General features: G+C 46.5%; 1 protein-coding gene across 6 annotated transcripts in view; it reads right to left on the reverse strand.

Annotated features, from left to right (window-relative positions):
* Positions 1-19,828, reverse strand: part of LOC137423321 (pleckstrin homology domain-containing family A member 1) — a 222,668-nt gene that overhangs the window by 148,096 nt on the left and 54,744 nt on the right. For all 6 annotated transcript variants that reach the window (XR_013622865.1, XR_013622866.1, XM_078774339.1 and 3 more), the window contains one exon: positions 10,786-10,842. Coding sequence is in view for 4 of the 6 variants with exons in the window: in XM_078774339.1 (XP_078630465.1) it covers positions 10,786-10,842 (57 nt within the window). In the remaining 2 variants the exon portion in view is untranslated. The remainder of the gene's footprint in view (positions 1-10,785; positions 10,843-19,828) is intronic.

A 19,828-nucleotide genomic window follows, 5' to 3' on the forward strand; every position in this document is an offset into this window, starting at 1 on the left:
AGGGGTTAGAAAACAGTATGGAAGGCAAATTGAGGGACATGAGGGACCAAGCGGAAAGGGAAGTTAACCAAATGGGGCAGCAGATAGAGGGGGTCAGAATGGGGGTAGAAGCCAAACTGGATGCTCACAGGGAGGAAATGGAGCAGATGAGGGTGGCATCTGGGCAGGAGATGCAAGTGATGGGAGAGGAGATCAGAAGAGGAGTGAGTGAGGAGGTCGGAGGAGTGCGCGAGGAGGTGAGGCACTGTAAGGAGCACATGGAGAAGGAGGTGAGAAAGGGGACTGTAAAGTTACAAGGGGGCATAGAGGACCTGACGCAGGAGGTGGAGCAGCTGACGGTGGGACAAACGGAGTTAGTGGAGCAGGTTCAAAGGAACACTGCGGTATTAGGAGGGTTAAAAGCGACACAAAACGACATAAAAAACGACTTGATAGCGACAAAGAGGCAGTGTCAGACGGTACGTGAGGGACTGACAACGAGGTTGGACGAGGTGATAGAGGTAATGGAGACGAAGGACCGGCAGGTGAGGACGCACCTGGAAACGGTCAAGGTAGCCTTAGAGGATGAGCTTGAGGAGACGTACCGGGGAATAAAAGAGGTGAAGCACAAATTAGAAGAAGTGGAAGAAGGGATGAGCGAAATTAAGAAGCGACGGAGAGGGGATAAGAAAGAGATAAAAGAGGAGATAAAAGAATTGGTCCAAAGTCTGTGTTTGGATCGTGATGATGTGCTCATTAACCGGATGAGGGATTCGCAGGTGATGGAGGAGAAGCGAAGAGGAAGAGGACCCGGTGTAAGTGGTGACCAATATGGTCGTGCGTATGATGCGCCAGGGGATTTAAGAAGCTTGGGGGTCGAGATAGACCCGGGTGTTCGTGAGAGGCCGTTGGTGAAGTGTGCGACAGGTCTGGTGTGCGAAAGAGGAGGTGTGCGAGAAAGTCCGACTCTGGGGTGTGTGAGGAAAAAGTGCGTGCCAAGGAGTAGTGAGGGTGCTGGCGAGAGTGAGTCGGTCGTAGCGCGTGTGCGAGGGGGCACATGGAAGCGCGGTGTGGTAAGTGTTGCAGAGGGTGTGACGGGAGAGTGTGCGCGAGAAAGGTGTGTGACGGACAGGTGCATGAGGAAAGAGTGCCCTGTCAGAAGTAAGGAAGAGTGTCCACCTGTGGTGAGTGTTACAGAGGGTGTAACGGGAGAGTGTGCGCGAGAAAGGTGTGTGACGGACAGGTGCACGAGGAAAGAGTGCGCTGTCAAGAGTAAGGGTGAGTGCGCTGTCAAGAATGGAGGTGAGAGTATTGAGAGTGACAAGGAGAGTGAGTTGGTTATGACAGGTGAGCGAGTATGTACACCTGGGATGGAAGGATGCACACCTGGAATGGTAGAGCGTGAGTGGGAATGCACGCTGGAGTTGGTGGTGAGGCACGTGGTTGGGTGTGCGAATGAGGGCACACCTGTGATTGTCACAGAGGAGGTGACCGAGGAGGGGGCGCGAAGCGGTGTATTGGTGAGGTGTGCGAGCAACGAATGTGTGCCAAAGTGTTCGGTGGTCAGGTGTGTGACCAAGGCTGTGAGTGGAATGGGTGTACCTGGGTGTGTAAGGAAAGGTAGCATGGGAACGGCTGGATGTGTGAGCAAGGAACGGGCTGCGGGGTGTAAGCGTCCAGGTGAAGCATCGACGTTAGACGGGTTAGAGGTTAGAGCGACTTATAGCCGAATCGGGCCCTCGGTGCGTGCTGGGCCTCGCTTTGAACGGCCGCGTCCGTGCTCCACTAGGCGGAGCGGTCAGCCCGATAGAAAGGGTCGTCATGGCGACCACTTTTTGGTGAGGCATTCCGGCAGGCCGAGATCGAGCCATGGGATGGCTCCGTGCCGAGATGGTGCGTGGGATCTCGGCCCGGGTAAACCTCCTTCCCTGCACCGAATGCGGGATGTATCCAGCCGCTGGCACAGAACAACCAGCATCCATTGCTTGGCTTTACGAAGCCGGGCTTTGGACAGGAATTGGCGCACCGAGAGGCATTATTGAGTAGACTGGGTGATGAGGTTAGTGTTTTGGACCCAAAATTAGAGAAAAACAAAATTTGATGATTGGCAAGGGATTGGCAGTAGTGATTGGCAGATGATGGGTAGTGATTGGCAAATTTTTGATTTGTTGAAATTTGATGTGCAAAATTGGTAGTGAGCGATGGGCCCGGTGGGTAAGGGGGGCATCCCTGCCACCCTTCCCATAGTGGGGCAAAGGAGCAATAGATTATGGGGTGTATGGCAGTGAAAACTAGCCCGGGTGGGTTAGGATATTGATAGGGATCTAGCGAAGATGACATTAGGTGACGTTAAGTTTAGTTAGTGACTGATACCCGTAGTGGGGACGCAGGTAGATTAGTATGGATGATAATGACGTGGGAGCGCAATAGTTTAAAGGGACGACTGGGAAGCGCAAGTTTCAGAAGGGAGTAGTTAGCTGAGATGATGCTGTGTGTGTGAGAATTGAACAGGTGTGATTGCACAGGTGTGCAACTGGACAGGTGTGTGGAGCAGTGTATGAGTAGTGAGTGTTGTGGATCAGCGCGAATGCGCTTGGGGAGAGAAGGGTGCAGGTGGCACCAGGTGTGAGAGCACAGGTGTGCAAGTACAGGTGTGTGGAGAGAGTTGGAGTAAGTGGTACGGAGTGGTGTGCATGGTGCGAAGGAGTGGATGGGGGAAGAGTGGACCCCTTTCACGAGTACCCGGGGCGGGTAGTGTAAGTGTTAGGTAGAGGGTATAGGTAAATTGTGGTTGGATATTGGCATTTGTGGTGCGGTTGCAGAATGGTGTTGTGAATGGGTGCATTAGTGTTGTGGAAATGGCTGGGCGTGTAGCCTGTTAGTGCGTGTAGTTGGTTGGGCACTCCACCACTGTGAGGATGTCGGCCAGGTGAGGCCGCAGGTGGGCTCTGGGAGCCGGTAGAGTTGTGGATGGGGCCCGAGGATCCGGAGGACGGACCCGGGTAGCCCAGTGCCAGAGAGGGCACCGAGTGGGGAGAGTGCCAGAGGGCCTTCCCCAGGTAGTTAGGTTAGGGCAAGGAGCAGGTAAGCTCGGAGGCAACTGCAGTGGTGGAGGTGTGCAGGTGGGTAGACCCACTGGGAGAGGTACACGCCGCAGCCCAGAAATTGTACGAGGGCACCGGGAGATGAATCGGGGGAGTGAGACCCCAAATTGAAGCGCACCACAGTTTGGCCAATGGGAATTGGTTTTTAGAACCCATAGTGTAAGAGGGCCAATGGTTTGGCCGGAGAAAGACCCCGGGTAGTGTAAAGTTGTTAAAGTCATTTAGGAAATAGTTAGGATTGATGAACCTGTCGCACCATACGCAGCCACTTACCTGAGGTGATGATGATGACTCCACACCTGTGTTTTCTTGGTTTGTAGCAGGAAATGAGATTGCTGTGGATTTGTGAGACGCATCACGACGTGGATGAGACATTGGGGTGATTCCATCCCTCCCTCCCTAGGAGGGACTGATGATGAATTGGTAATGGCAAATTTTGATGTTGAGTTGAAAATGGCAAATTTGATTGGTTAGGAGGGAGAGAAGACGAATTTGGTTTATGGGAGGAACGGGGAAGACAGTAGGGATGTTTGTTGATTTGTAAAGTAGATGTTTATGGGTAGTGTTGTGTTTTGTGGATACAGTAAGGGGTAAGGGAGGGGCCATGTAGGTTACCTGGTGGGGGGGGGGGGGGGGCGTACGATAGGAACGTACCTGTCTCACCTGGTTCCCATGTGCCCCCAGTGTGCATCACCTTACATTGCGTGCACTTTTGCGCCCTTACCACCTTACTCACTTGTCTGCTTCTTTTGTCTCCCACCTCCGAGGATCTGGCTTTGGGGTAGAGAGAGAGGAGAGAGAGGTGCTGGCTGCGCAGTTGTGGGCCTGCACTTTCGCTGTTTGCTGCCGGGATCGATACACCATATGGACCGCAATGTTTGTGGCCACCCACAATGGACCGCAGTTCGTTTGCGGCCAAGCACCACCCGGGGATGGACCTATGGGTCAACGTGGAACCTATGCCATACAGGTGAACCACTTTTAGTTAACACCAAGTGCACCACAAGAAGAGCAAGAGACACCTGCAGGGTTAGGGGTTGTCGAATTTATTTTTATTCCAATGAACAATGGTGACTGCACCGATTGGTGGTGGGGTGGTGCTTTTGATGCTCGGGAAGGGTGCTCTGCACGTTATTAAAGGCCGTCGGCCACAGAGCACTCGTGGGTTGGTGTATCGATGTTGGCAAGCGCGCTCTCTCTATGCATAACATCTGCATGTGTTCCTCCAAAAACAGGTCCTGGATCGTAGTGTAAATAGCAGCGTAGTCTTGTAAATAATGCTCCCTACCGGCTGTATGTGTAGTTTGAGAATTCTTTCCGGATTCGGTTATCCTGTGGGTGTGTTTCTGTGAGGAGAAGGGTGCAACGTCGCAGGGGGACATATTTACTCATTTGTGAATATCTGTAAAACTGTCGCACTCAGGGTAGAGTTAATAGTAGAGGGAACTACATTGAGTGCCACACTAAACGAGGTAAAAATTTATCGGGTCGGGACGCCCCGAGGGTAGAGAAGGGTGCAATGTTGCGAATATGGAATTTGGCCTCCATATCCGCTTGTAAATATTCCCCTATTTCTCCAATACTCCCCAACTTTCCCCAATCCCCCATTCCCTAGTCCCATTGCATGTAAATAACACTCAGTAGAGCCGACCTTCCCCTTATTCCCCCATTAAATGTCGTGCCCAGGTCCACCGCACCACACGTAAACAACTTTCGGACATCTTGCTAGTTATTCTTAATCTATGTCAGTTAAGGACTCGTTTCCATTAATTCTGACTCTTCGTTGCACCAGAATGTGATTATATGGCATCAGTAGTGAGTTTAGGACCTTTCCCATACCTCCTTCCATCTTCTTCCCCAACAATTACAACAACAACAGAGGAGATGGCGGCGGCGCGGGGGAGGATGCGTCCTCACACCGGCTCGATTAGCGCCATTGACCACGCGCTCCACGGGGTTACCACGGAGGGGCTGGCTGTCAGCTCCTCCTCAAGGGCGGAGCCTGGTAACCCCCCGCACCCAATCAGAAGGGCGGACCGATTCCATCTGGGGCGGCGCTAGCGAGCCGAGGGCGTGTCACTCCCCGCCGGATATACGTGGCGACTTACCGGAAGTGAGGAGAGATGCGCCCCCAGCTGGAGAAAGAAGTACCTGCGCGCGCTGAGTCAGAGGCGCCCCGCCTGAGAAAGAACGTTGCCTGCGATCGCTGAGAGGAAGCGAACCCGCCTGGGAAAGAACGTTACCTCCGAGCGCTGTGACCTCCCCGCATCTTTGGACCGGACCGAACCGTGTGGATTCTGCCCCGAGCCCAGGCGCACCTGAAGCCACCGATACCTGCCTTTCCCTGCCATCAATCCCCGTGTGAGTCAGCCGTTGTCCCGTTTATCTGTCGTCTGTCCGGGGTCAATATAAGAGTGTGTCTAAGTGCCTGTCTTCCTGTGATATACCTCTAGCCCCTGTAATCTAACCTTTCCGTACGAATATAATTGAGAATCGAAACATTGGTGTCTGTCATTATAATCCAGCCGGGTGTCTTCTTTTCCTTTATTGATCCAGCGTAGCGCGGCTCCGTCAACGTCGAGTATAATCGGGTAATTTGTGCGGACACGACGGCCATTCCGCTCGGCCCACCTTAACATCAAAGTCGTGTCTGTAACAATATGAACACTGCAAGGACTCTGGGGTGAATTAGCGGGGGTAGAAAATATCAAAGTTTTGGATGGGGGAAGATAAGAGATGGTGGTGAACAGCTGTTTTAAAGACCTGGAAGGAGGAGTGGGATTGAAGGGAGTGGGGGAGTGGGGGAGTTTGTTCCAGAGGTGGGAGAAAAGGGGAATGAAAGAGTGAAGGTGAGCAGAGAGCCTAGATTTTGGCAGTTTAACCATACGTGGGTTGCAGGCAGATCTTGTGCGACCTGAAGGAATATTGGGGGGGGACAGAGCACAGAGAGAGCTGGGGGAGCAAGGCCGGAGAGGAGTCGGTAGAAGACAGAAAGACCACCAACCTGCCTGCGGTAAGAGAGTGAAAGGCCCTCGGAGTTAACTTCATCGCAGGAGATCCAATGATTCTGAAAGCTTTGGCCTCAACAGTGTGAAGCCGAGCTAGGTGTGAGGCAGGAGCACCAGCCCAGAGGGGGGAACAGTATTCCATTGAGCTGCGGATGAAAGCCTTGTATGTGGTGAGGAGCTCAGGTGTGCCAAGGAAGGACTTCGCACGACGGAGGATGCCCAGTCGGCGACTGGCTTTGGAGGCCAGCTTGGAAATGTGGTTTTCCCAAGAAAGATCATGGCAGATAGTGAGACCCAAAAGCTTGAGCGACAGAACTTCTTGGAGAGGATTGTTCAGAAAGTAGATGGGAGGGTTTTCCAGTCGGTCCTTTCGGAGAGACATTGTAAGAGTGTGAGATTTGTCAGGATTGAAAAATCTATTAAAAACCTTGTAATTTATGTTTAAATACATTGATGTCTACCTCAGTCTTTATCCTGAATGCGATTTATGTACAAGCCCCTCTAGGAGCCTGAGATCAATGAAAAAAGAAAAAATTTGTCAGGTAAAACCTAATTAGCTCGTTAATGACAAGGGAGGATGTAATCTTGCCCCATCAAATATGGTGAATGTGTGATGCCAGTCCACAGTTTATGTTCGACTTCTCCAACACTATCACTATCAAGCAGTGTTATCCAGGGGCTGTAACCTATTAATCAGTGTCGAGCAGTCAGACTTACTTTTTTTGTCCGCACTTCCATGGCACCCACCACAGGCTGTGGTTTCCGTGATTACGGAGCCATTTGCATGTGTTACGAATTCCGGATTTATGGGAATGGCTATTCAGGTCATTTCTTATCAATGTTTATTCTATTAAAGGTTGTTGTGGTTAAAGGGGTAGAAGCGCTCCTGGTAACCACGAGACCGGAAACGGGATCGTAAACCAGAAGAAAAGAAGAAGACAAGGTCGGGAAAGAAAAGCGGCCATCTTCTTCGACCAGCGGACGCGGGACAAGTCGCCTTTTACCTGCGGCAGAACGCTGAGTTGGAAAAGCCCGTCTGGCGCGAGGAGTTACCTGCGCGGGGTAATTACCTGTTACGTGTCCGGTTGCCGGGGGTTCCTGGAAGGAACCAAGCGTCCGGCACAGTTCACCTCAACGTCTACGAGAACGAGTACGGGGGCACCTGGGGCCTCGCGCGCTTGGCGAGCCGTTCACAGCCCAGAGGCCGTGATCACGGGCTCCGACCTCGGTGGCTTGCCGAGAAGGAGTCCGCTGCAGCAGCTGTTCCCGTTACGGGACGTGCCCGTTTGGAGCACGTCAGGAAGAGGTCTGTTCAACCGCCCGCGTGCGGAGATCGAGCTACTGGGGCGCAGGGTCGGCGCGAACATCGCCATCCTAGTCGACCTTGTTCGGCCATTGACTTGAGATCGCGATTCACCGGCGCGAATCGACCTTCACCTGGGTCGGGAGGGGCCCAGAGACATTGTGAGAGACATTGACCATTGAGGGTGCTGTAAGCAGGGGGCAATGTGGGAATATATAAGATGGCCATCTTAGAAGTATTGTAGGCATGCATATGGAGGGTTGAAGTATTGTGTTGTTGATGATTCTACTCAGGGGTGAATATATTGTTGATTGATCCGGATCCTTGGTGTGGTTTCCTTATTGATTTGGATTGTTTCCTTCGTTGGTCCACTGGAGGGTTTACTTGGTATTGATTGCGTTACGAAAGCGTAAAAATCATATATCTTTCTGGCGGGGTTCCTCTCAAGGTCCGGGGGTCACCGAGACCAGGTGGTCACAGGGAGGACCACGTAACACATGCACGACAAAAGTAAAAAGTCCAATAGCTGAAATTCCTTTGCAGAACTTGTTTTATTCCTGGTACTTCACAAAAGCTCATCCTGCAAGCTTCAATCTCTCCAAAGCACCAACAACTCATCAATCACAAGATCATTACAAATGTATAGACTGAGTTCATGGTCGTGCATCCACCACTTTCTCAGCCTTCCAGTGGGTGAACAATGACATGAGGTTGGATGATGTAGCAGGAAACGTGATGACGTAGGGTTATATAAAACATGGGTGGACAACTAGACAAGCATTTTGCTCAGCTGGCCGTCTCGGTTTAATATGCCTTTTCATCCGGATTGAAGGTGTGGCCTAGTGGTAGAAGGTGAGGTTTATGTTCAAAGGCAGTCAATGAGCACATTTATAAATGTGGTGTGAAACAGACGCTAACAGCCTCAAGGATATTTGGGATGGGCAGATGATGCTGCCATTAATAACGTATGACCAACTACCTAGCAATTGCTCTCACCATAACGATTTCTAAAAATGTAAATAATGGAATAATAATGGAATAATAATAATGGAAATAATGGAATAATGGAATGCATCCGTGTACTGCATGGACAATGTGCCAGAAGGACCGTTAGGAAGAGATCAAAATGAATATTTGAACTCGACATCCAATTATCTTGTGAAAAAAATATTGATGAAATATGAAAACCACAGGCTCAACAATATAAACCAGAAAGAGCAATCGGAGATTGCAGAACCTCGCCAGAATGTGTTTTTAGTGGTTGTAAGGCTTTAAGGCTTTTGTGTTGAACCAAATATGGCAGCTGAACCACGTGACCGATGACGTCATTATTTTTAAAAAATCTCCACCAATTTATCCATCGATGACGTTCAAGAAATTTCATCTTGATTGGATGAAGTTTTGTACTTGTTGAATTATGACGTCATAATGGCGGAATCTATGTCATCATCATTAATATATATTATTCCCCATGAACACTTCTTTACAATAAGCCATGTCTCAATTTTTTCAATGTAGCGCTTTCGGAAATAGAGGTGCACGGTTTTTCGATTTTTCCAAGATGGCGCCCGCACCACATGACCTACGACGTCATAACTATCATTAAACAAGACCAAAAGTCTAACAGCGGTGTAGCCGGGCTTGTAAAATATTATAAACCACAAACACACATGATTAGCTTTTCAAACAGTCGCTAATGCTGCTTATAACATTAAACAAAGAAATCTGGAGGAATCCCGACATCCGTGAGGTAAGTTTTACTTACAGAACTGAGCAAAGATCTACTGTAATCTATATACCCCACAAGGGTTGGAGGTGTGCTCATTTACCAAGCATCTAGCTAATGCTTGCCAAGCCAGCCATTCCTGAAGGGTTTTGAATGGAGGGCTTGCTCGAATGCTTAAACCACTTCATGATCTCTCCTCAAGAACCTTGGTAAATGAACACACACCCAATGTTCTTGAGACCCGACCATAGATCGACTGTAATCTATATACCCCAAAGAGGAATGACCCTTCCTGCCGCTCCCGTAGTGAGCGGGTGTACTACAACACACAACAACAGGCATTTTAAGGCCATTTTCCCTGCTAGAGCGGGGGGGTTAGCCTTGTGGTCCCCCCATGACAATCTTCTCCATCTTGCCCTATTTTCTGCATCTCCCCTTGTTAACCCCCTTGCCTGCATTTCTTCTTACACCACCTTTAGCCAAGTCTTTCTCGGTCTTACCCGTCCTCTACTTCCTTCTACATTCATTTCCATCATTCTTCTCAACCAGTCACTGGGGTACTAGTAAATTAAAATGTCAGTCAGTGGAGTCAGCCGTCGTAATGACATACGAGAGGTAATGGTAATGGACACAAAACTGCCGCTACTTTAATATGTAGAAGATGATATATTTTAACTTCCAGTAGGTTTGCAGTCACTGCGAAGGGATTAGTGTTAAGATTAGATTTACGATAACGTTACGTTATCATTATTTCGGAAATGATATTACCATTAAAAGACCGAGGCCAATTCCTTATTTCTGTGGTTATTAATGACTTTGTATTCACGACATTGGGATTAAAGTGTTATGGTTATATTTACTATATTATTATTATTATTATTATTATTACGAAAACGATACAACTGAAATGATACACGACAGCATTAAGAAACCTGGGCTTAATTTGTCTAAAGCAATCCGAAGATGAGGCATGTGGCCTAAGGCCTATACGTATCATATTGTTGGAAGAGCCATAATGCCGATGCTTTCGATATTTGATGATCATTTTAACAATCGGTTTGTTTGTGTTTAGCACTGAATGAAAAATGTAAAGGTAGAGCATGGCGATTGCGATATATGACAGGTTTGACAATATGTTTTGCCTGTACGAAATTGGAATAAAAATGGCAGTGCGTGGAGTCAGCTGCCATACGATGTAATGACGTAATCACATCACCCTGTCATGTGACCAGATCCTCAGCTCTGATTGGTATACGTTTGAGGGGACATACATACATACAGATGGACAAGCACTGTTCTAGACGGCTTTGCCCGATGGGCTACGCCGTAAAAATTCCACAGGTGGAGTTGCACCTATGGTGAAAATTTCCTGTCAATCGGATCAACGGTTGCAGAGAAAATCATATTTTTTCTTTGCGAACAAACAGACAGGCAAACAAGCAAACAAACAAAAAACAAACGGATTCAAATGCAATACCCTCTCCTCTGGCGAGGGTAATTAAGAAGTAATCGCCACCGACTATGACAGCATAAATTGCCAACCAAATAAACACAAGTGCTTTTGGTACAAGAGCCCAGACAACTTGGATGTTTCACCTTTCCGACGTACTCTCATACTCCCACTCCCAAAAATGATAGACTTCTTGAAGTTCAGTTATGCCATACCTTGTTGACATAGGCAAGCTCGAGGTGTCCAACATGAGATGCTCCATCAGGTAAGTTCTAAAGGCAAATATACATTGCAGTCAAAATTGGTTTTTTTAAAAAGCATAAGAAAATTGATTGCAAGCTTTCACAAAAACATTCGGTAAATTTGTCAGAAAATGAGAATCAAGTCTCCACAGCCGACTCACTCGTGAGAAGGCCAAATGCCTCAATTGTGTTTGCTTCCAAATCTTGTGTCCCCAACCCTTCACTCTCGGTAATTTCTTCATCCAGCCAACAATACATACACTCTGCCTCATGCAAGTCCCACTGTCCCAGCCAAGTGTAAACAGTATGTAAATGCAACTCCTCCAGTCAAACTAGCCAGGGCAGGTAGGACAGACGAAGGTGCTCACATGCCAAATGCAGCCCTGTACAGCAAGCTTAAAAGGGTACAGTAAAACAAAAAGTTCTCCCCACAAGAGTTCGGGACATGTTGAAAAAAAGCTATTGGAAACAGCTGGCATTGCCATTGAGAACGGGAAACCATCGGGAAAGGCAGACGATTGAAAAATACCTGGCGAACCTTCACAAGAAAAGCTGCTCAAACTTAAGTCTACTGGCCTGGACATAACAAATGTAAAGAGAATGAAGAAAAGGAATCTTTTCTATTCAAATCAATCTTGTAAACTAGAATTTCATCAAAGCTTGAAAGGTCAAAAATTGGTCTCTATCGCTTCCAGCCTCAAAGTTTCATGCCCCACCTCCTTTCTCCATCCCTCAAATCCACCCACTCAATGCTCCATCCCTCAAATCCACCCACTCAATGCTTCCCCCTCACCCCACCCACTCAATGCTTCCCCCTCACCCCACCCACTCAATGCTTCCCCCTCACCCCACCCACTCAATGCTTCCCCCTCACCCCACCCACTCAATGCTTCCCCCTCACTCCACCCACTCAATGCCCTCCCCTCACTCATTGCTTCCCCCCCACCCCACCCACTCAATGCTTCCCCTTCACCCCAAACACTCAAAGATGAACAAGTGGAATTAGAGGAAGATGGAAGAGATATATGGAAATGCTGTTGAATGCAGAGAATGAATAGGATGGCAACATAGAGAGTAACCCAGTTTTAGGACCGGCAGAGAAGATAACTGGGATGAAAATTGAGGAAGCGATAAAAGCAATGAAGAGTAGAAAAGCGGGAGGGCCGACGGGAGTTGTGGGAGATATGTTGAAGGCAGCAGGAAGTTGGGGTGTGAAGAGAATGACAGAGATCTGTAATCTGGTGGTGAAAGAAGGCCGCATTACAGTGGATTGGGAACCGAGTACCCTCATCCCTCTTTACAAGGGGAAAGGTGACCCTCTGGACTGTGGCTCGTATAGAGCGATAAAGTTAGAGCAGGGAATGAAGGTATTGGAAAGGGTGTTGGAGAAGAGGATAAGGAAGAAAGTGAACATCGACGAAAGGCAGTTTGGATTTATGGTAGGAAGAGGAAAGACAGACATGCTTTTTATTGTAAGGCAGTTGCAGGAGAAGTACATGGAGAAGAGGAAGAAGTTGTTTCTTGGGTTTGTTCATCGAGAGAAAGCATTTGAAAGGGTTCCACACGAAGTAGTGGCATGGGCATTGAGGAAGTTAGGAGTGGAGGAATGGCTGATCAGAGTAGTGATGGCAATGTACGAGAGCACGCGCACAGCTGTAAGGACGAAGGATGGGAACAGTGGTGAGTTTGAGGTGAAGGTGGGAGTGCATCAGGGGTCGGTACGAAGTCCACTACTATTTGTAGCTGTGATGGAGGTGCTGGTTCTAGAAATTTGGCCTATGTTGACCTTATGACCTATGTTGATCTCAAAAATAGTTGATGGTTGAATTCAATTAGCCGATATGAAAATCCTATTCAAATTTCAAGTCAATCGGATGAAAATTGCGGATTTCAGAAAATCGAAAAAAGGGACACCTTTGGCCTATGTTGACGTTTTGACCTTTAAAATATATAGGATTTTGTCGGACCACGAACTCTACCATTTGGTTTTGTGAAGATAGGTTTTAAATTGTGACTTGCAGGCAAGTATAAGTGAGTGGACAAAAGCGCACGCACACACACACACACACACACACACACACACACACACACACACACACACACACACACACACACACACACACACACACACACACACACACACACACACACACACACACACACACACACACACACGATCAACATACTTGTAAAAAATAATAATAATTGGCCAAGTAACAAACAGACAGACATGAAAAATCGGTCCGAGACCGAGGACTTTCCGGATTTTACTTTATCGGCCATTTAGGACAAATATGGCGGCCGAACCACGTGACCGATGACGTCATCATCAACATATTTTATTCCCCATGGAGAGTTCTTTACAATGAGCCATGTCTCAATTTTTTCTATTGAGCACTTTCGAAGATATAGAGGTACTAGGTTTTTCGGTTTTTCCAAGATGGCGGCCGAACCACGTGACCGATGACGTCATCAATTGGGCACAGTCTATTCCAGGGTAAGCCAAATACGTGTGCAAAGTTTGGTGATTCTACGTGCAACGGTGTAGACGTAGTGCTGCAAACAGACAGATAAACAGATGAAAAATCAGTCAGAGACCGAAGACTTGCAGGAATTTACTTTTTTATCGGCCATTTAGGACAAATATGGCGGCGGAACCACGTGACCGATGACATCATTAACATATTTTATTCCCCATGGAGAGTTCTTTACAATGAGCCATGTCTCAATTTTTTCTGTTCAGCACTTTCGGAGATATAGTGGTGCAAAATTTTGCCGTTTTTCCAAGATGGCGGCCGAACCACGTGACCGATGTCATCATTTGGGCCCAGTATATTAGAGGGCAAGACAAATACGTGTGCAAAGTTTGGCGATTCTACGTGCAACGGTGTAGACGTAGTGCTGCAAACAGGTAACAGACACACAGACACACAGACAGACAAACAAATGAAAAATCGGTCAGACCGAGGACTTGCCGGAATGTACTTTTTTGTCGGCCATTTAGGACAAATATGGCGGCCGAAACACGTGATAGATGACGTCATCATTAACTTATTTTATTCCCCATGGAGAGTTCTTTTCAATGAGCCATGTCTCAATTTTTTCTATTCAGCACTTTCAGAGATATGGAGGTGCAATTTTTTTCCAAGATGGCGGCCGAACCACGTGACATATGACGTCATCATTAACATATTTTATTCCCCATGGAGAGTTCTTTCCAATGAGCCATGTCTCAATTTTTTCTGTTCAGCACTTTTGGAGATATAGTGGTGCAAAGTTTTGCCGTTTTTCCAAGATGGCGGCCGACCACGTGACATATGACGTCATCATTAACATATTTTATTCCCCATGGAGTTCTTTACAATGAGCCATGTCTCAATTTTTTCTGTTCAGCACTTTTGGAGATATAGTGGTGCAAAGTTTTGCCGTTTTTCCAAGATGGCGGCCGACCACGTGACTGATGACATCATCATTAACATATTTTATTCCCCATGGAGAGTGCTTTACAATGAGCCATGTCTCAATTTTTTCTGTTCAGCACTTTTGGAGATACTAGGGCATTGCCCGTACTATATCTATATCTAAAATTATATCCCCCCCCTCTATTTACATGAAATGGTTTGGTCCAAAGCGAACGGCTTCCGGAGTTTGGTAAAGAAATCGCCATCGCGTGCACAAACGCGCAGGAAAGCGAATGAATCGCAAATTCGTTTTTATTAGTTTTAAAACATAGTTTAACGCCAACATAGTTTGCAAACGTGAAATAAATGAATACGCTCTCAAATGTGCCATCCGAGGCAGCGTGTGTCCGCCACGTTCGGCACACGCGATAGTTCGCTGCTCTCTGATTGGTTGAATCGTTTTTTGGACATAGCTCGGTAAGTAATTGTCCGATTAATATGAAACCTTGAAAAGGCACATCCTCGGGTCCCCAGCAATATACCTGGCAAGTTAAAAGTATATCGGACCCGTGGTTGTCGAGAAACAGCGGTCACAGACAAACAAACGTACAAACAGAGATTACTGGAATTATAGATAGATAGTAGTGCAAAGTTTTGCCGTTTTTCCAAGATGGCGGCCGACCACGTGACATATGACGTCATCATTAACATATTTTATTCCCCATGGAGTTCTTTACAATGAGGCATGTCTCAATTTTTTCTGTTCAGCACTTTTGGAGATATCGAGGTGCAAAGTTTTTCCAAGATGGCGGCCGAACAACGTGACCGATGACGTCATCAATTGGGCACAGTCTATTCCAGGGCACGACCAATATGTGTGCAAAGTTTGGCGATTCTACGTGCAACGGTGTAGACGCAGTGCTGCAAACAGACAGACAAACAGACAGACAAACAAACGAACAGATCAACATACTTGCCGGAATTTTTTCCGGCAAGTAATGAAAAATCGGTCAGAGACCGAGGACTTGTCGGAATTTACTTTTTATCGGCCATTTAGGAAAAATATGGCGGCCGAACCACGTGACCGATGATATCATCATTAACATATTTTATTCCCCATGGAGAGTTCTTTACAATGAGCCATGTCTCAATTTTTTCTTTTCAGCACTTTCGGAGATATGGAGGTGCAAAGTTTTTCGGTTTTTCCAAGATGGCGGCCGAACCACGTGACTGATGACGTCATCATTAACATATTTTATTCCCCATGGAGAGTTCATTACAATGAGCCATGTCTCAATTTTTTCTGTTCAGCACCTTTGGAGATATAGTGGAGCAAAGTTTTGCCGTTTTTCCAAGATGGCGGCCGACCACGTGACATATGACGTCATCATTAACATATTTTATTCCCCATGGAGAGTTCTTTACAATGAGCCATGTCTCAATTTTTTCAATTCAGCACTTTCAGAGATGTTGAGGTGCAAAGTTTTCTGTTTTTCCAAAATGGCGGCCGAACCACGTGACCGATGACGTCATCATTAACATATTTTATTCCACATGGAGAGTTCTTTCCAATGAGCCATGTCTCAATTTGTTCTATTCAGCACTTCCGGAGATATGGAGGTGCAAAGTTTTTCGGTTTTTCCAAGATGGCGGCCGAACCACGTGACTGATGACGTCATCATTAACATATTTTATTCCCCATGGAGAGTTCTTTCCAATGAGCCATGTCTCAATTTTTTCTATTCAGCACTTCCGGATATATGGAGGTGCAAAGTTTTTCGGTTTTTGCAAGATGGCGGCCGAAACACGTGACCGATGACGTCATAAATTGGGCACAGTCTATTCCAGGGCAAGACGAATATGTGTGCAAAGTTTGGCGATTCTCCGTGCAACAGTGTAGACGCAGTGCTGCAAACAGACAAACAGACAGACAAACAGATGAAAAATCGGTCAGAGACCGAGGACTTGCCGGAATGTACTTTTTTATCGGCCATTTAGGACAAATATGGCGGCCGAACCACGTGACCGATGATGTCATCATTAACATATTTTATTCCACGTGGAGAGTTGTTTACAATGAGCGATACCTCAATTTTTTCTATTCAGGACTTTTGGAGATGTGGAGGTGCAGAGTTTTTCGGTTTTTCCAAGATGGCGGCCGAACCACGTGACCGATGACATCATCATTAACATATTGTATTCTCCATGGAGAGTTCTTTGCAATGAGCCATGTCTCAATTTTTTCTATTCAGTACATTCAGAGATATGGATGTGCAAAGTCTTTCGGTTTTTCCAAGATGGCGGCCGAACCACGTGACTGATGACGTCATCATTAACATATTTTATTCCACATGGAGAGTTCTTCACAATGAGCCATGTCTCAATTTTTTCTATTCAGTACTTTCAGAGCTATGGAGGTGCAAAGTTTTGCCGTTTTTCCAAGATGGCGGCCGAACGACGTGACCTATGACGTCATCATTAACATATTTTATTCCCCATGGAGAGTTCTTTACAATGAGCCATGTCTCAATTTTTTCTGTTCAGCACTTTTGGAGATTTCGTGGTGCAAAGTTTTGCCGTTTTTCCAAGATGGCGGCCGACCACGTGACTGATGACGTCATCATTAACATATTTTATTCCCCATGGAGAGTTCTTTACAATGAGCCATGTCTCAATTTTTTCTGTTCAGCACTTTTGGAGATTTCGTGGCGCAACGTTTTGCCGTTTTTCCAAGATGGCGGCCGAACCACGTCACCGATGACGTCATCAATTGGGCACAGTCTATTCCAGGGCAAGACCAATAAGTGTGCAAAGTTTGGCGATTCTACGTGCAACGGTGTAGACGCAGTGCTGCAAACAGACAGACAGACAGACAGACAAACAGACAAATGAAAAATCGGTCAGAGACCGAGGACTTGCCGGAATTTACTTTTTTATCGGCCATTTAGGACAAATATGGCGGCTGAACCACCTGACCGATGACATCATCATTAACATATTTTATTCCCCCTGGAGAGTTCTTTCCAATGAGCCATGTCTCAATTTTTTCTGTTCAGCACTTTTGGAGATAGAGGTGCAACGTTTTTCGGATTTTCCAAGATGGCGGCCGAACCACGTGACCGATGACGTCATCATTAACATATTTTATTCCCCCTGGAGAGTTCTTTCCAATGAGCCATGTCTCAATTTTTTCTATTCAGCACTTTCGGAGATATGGAGGTGATTTTTTTTCCCGTTTTTCCAAGATGGCGGCCGCACCACGTGACCGATGACGTCATCATTAACATATTTTATTCCACATGGAGAGTTCTTGACAATGAGCCATGTCTCAATTTTTTCTATTCAGCACTTTCGGAGATATGGAGGTGCTAGGTTTTTCGGTTTTTCCAAGATGGCGGCCGACCACGCGACTGATGACGTCATCATTAACATATTTTATTCCCCATGGAGCGTTCTTTACAATGAGCCATGTCTCAATTTTTTCTGTTCAGCACTTTTGGAGATATCGTGGTGCAAAGTTTTGCCGTTTTTCCAAGATGGCGGCCGACCACGTGACTGATGACGTCATCATTAACATATTTTATTCCCCATGGAGAGTTCTTTACAATGAGCCATGTCTCAATTTTTTCTGTTCAGCACTTTTGGAGATATAGTGGTGCAAATTTTTGCCGTTTTTCCAAGATGGCGGCCGACCACGTGACATATGACGTCATCGTTAACATATTTTATTCCCCATGGAGAGTTCTTTACAATGAGCCATGTCTCAATTTTTTCTGTTCAGCACTTTTGGAGATATAGTGGTGCAAATTTTTGCCGTTTTTCCAAGATGGCGGCCGACCACGTGACATATGACGTCATCATTAACATATTTTATTCCCCATGGAGAGTTCTTTACAATGAGCCATGTCTCCATTTTTTCTGTTCAGTACTTTCGGAGATATAGAGGTGCAAAGTTTTTCGGTTTTTCCAAGATGGCGGCCGAACCACGTCACCGATGACGTCATCAATTGGGCACAGTCTATTCCAGGGCAAGACCAATATGTGTGCAAAGTTTGGCGATTCTCCGTGCAACGGTGTAGACGCAGTGCTGCAAACAGACAGACAAACAGACAAACAGACAGACAGACAAACAGACAAACAAACGAACAGATCAACATACTTGCCGGAAAAATTTTTCCGGCAAGTAACAAACGAACAGATCAACATACTTGCCGGAATCTTTTCCGGCAAGTAACAAATGAAAAATCGGTCAGAGACCGAGGACTTGCCGGAATGTACTTTTTTATCCGCCATTTAGGACAAATATGGCGGCCGAACCACGTGACCGATGACGTCATCATTAACATATTTTATTCCCCATGGAGAGTTCTTTACAATGAGGCATGTCTCAATTTTTTCTATTCAGCACTTTTGGACACATAGAGGTGCTAAGTTTTTCCAAGATGGCGGCCGAACCACGTGACATATGACGTCATCATTAACAAATTTTATTCCCCATGGAGAGTTCTTTACAATGAGCCATGTCTCAATTTTTTCTGTTCAGCACTTTTGGAGATATAGTGGTGCAAAGTTTTGCCGTTTTTCCAAGATGGCGGCCGACCACGTGACATATGACATCATCATTAACATATTTTATTCCCCATGGAGAGTTCTTTACAATGAGCCATGTCTCAATTTTTTCTGTTCAGCACTTTTGGAGATTTTGTGGTGCAAAGTTTTGCCGTTTTTCCAAGATGGCGGCCGACCACGTGACTGATGACGTCATCATTAACATATTTTATTCCCCATGGAGAGTTCTTTACAATGAGCCATGTCTCAATTTTTTCTGTTCAGCACTTTTGGAGATATAGTGGTGCAAAGTTTTGCCGTTTTTCCAAGATGGCGGCCGACCACGTGACATATGACGTCATCATTAACATATTTTATTCCCCATGGAGAGTTCTTTACAATGAGCCATGTCTCAATTTTTTCTGTTCAGCACTTTTGGAGTTATAGTGGCGCAACGTTTTGCCGTTTTTCCAAGATGGCGGCCGAACCACGTCACCGATGACGTCATCAATTGGGCACAGTCTATTCCAGGGCAAGACCAATATGTGTGCAAAGTTTGGCGATTCTACGTGCAACGGTGTAGACGCAGTGCTGCAAACAGACAGACAGACAAACAGACAGACAAATGAAAAATCGGTCAGAGACCGAGGACTTGCCGGAATATACTTTTTTATTGGCCATTTAGGACAAATATGGCGGCCGAACCACATGGCCGATGACGTCATCATTAACATATTTTATTCCCCATGGAGAGTTCTTTACAATGAGCCATGTCTCAATTTTTTCTGTTCAGCACTTTTGGAGATATAGTGGTGCAAAGTTTTGCCGTTTTTCCAAGATGGCGGCCGAACCACGTGACTGATGACGTCATCATTAACATATTTTATTCCACATGGAGAGTTCTTCACAATGAGCCATGTCTCCATTTTTTCTGTTCAGCACTTTTGGAGATATAGTGGTGCAACGTTTTTCGGTTTTCCCAAGATGGCGGCCGAACCACGTGACTGATGACGTCATCATTAACATATTTTATTCCGCATGGAGAGTTCTTTACAATGAGCCATGTC

This window comes from Myxine glutinosa, chromosome 3 (assembly GCF_964187855.1).
Source record: "Myxine glutinosa chromosome 3, kmMyxGlut1.1, whole genome shotgun sequence".
NCBI lineage: Eukaryota > Metazoa > Chordata > Myxini > Myxiniformes > Myxinidae > Myxine > Myxine glutinosa.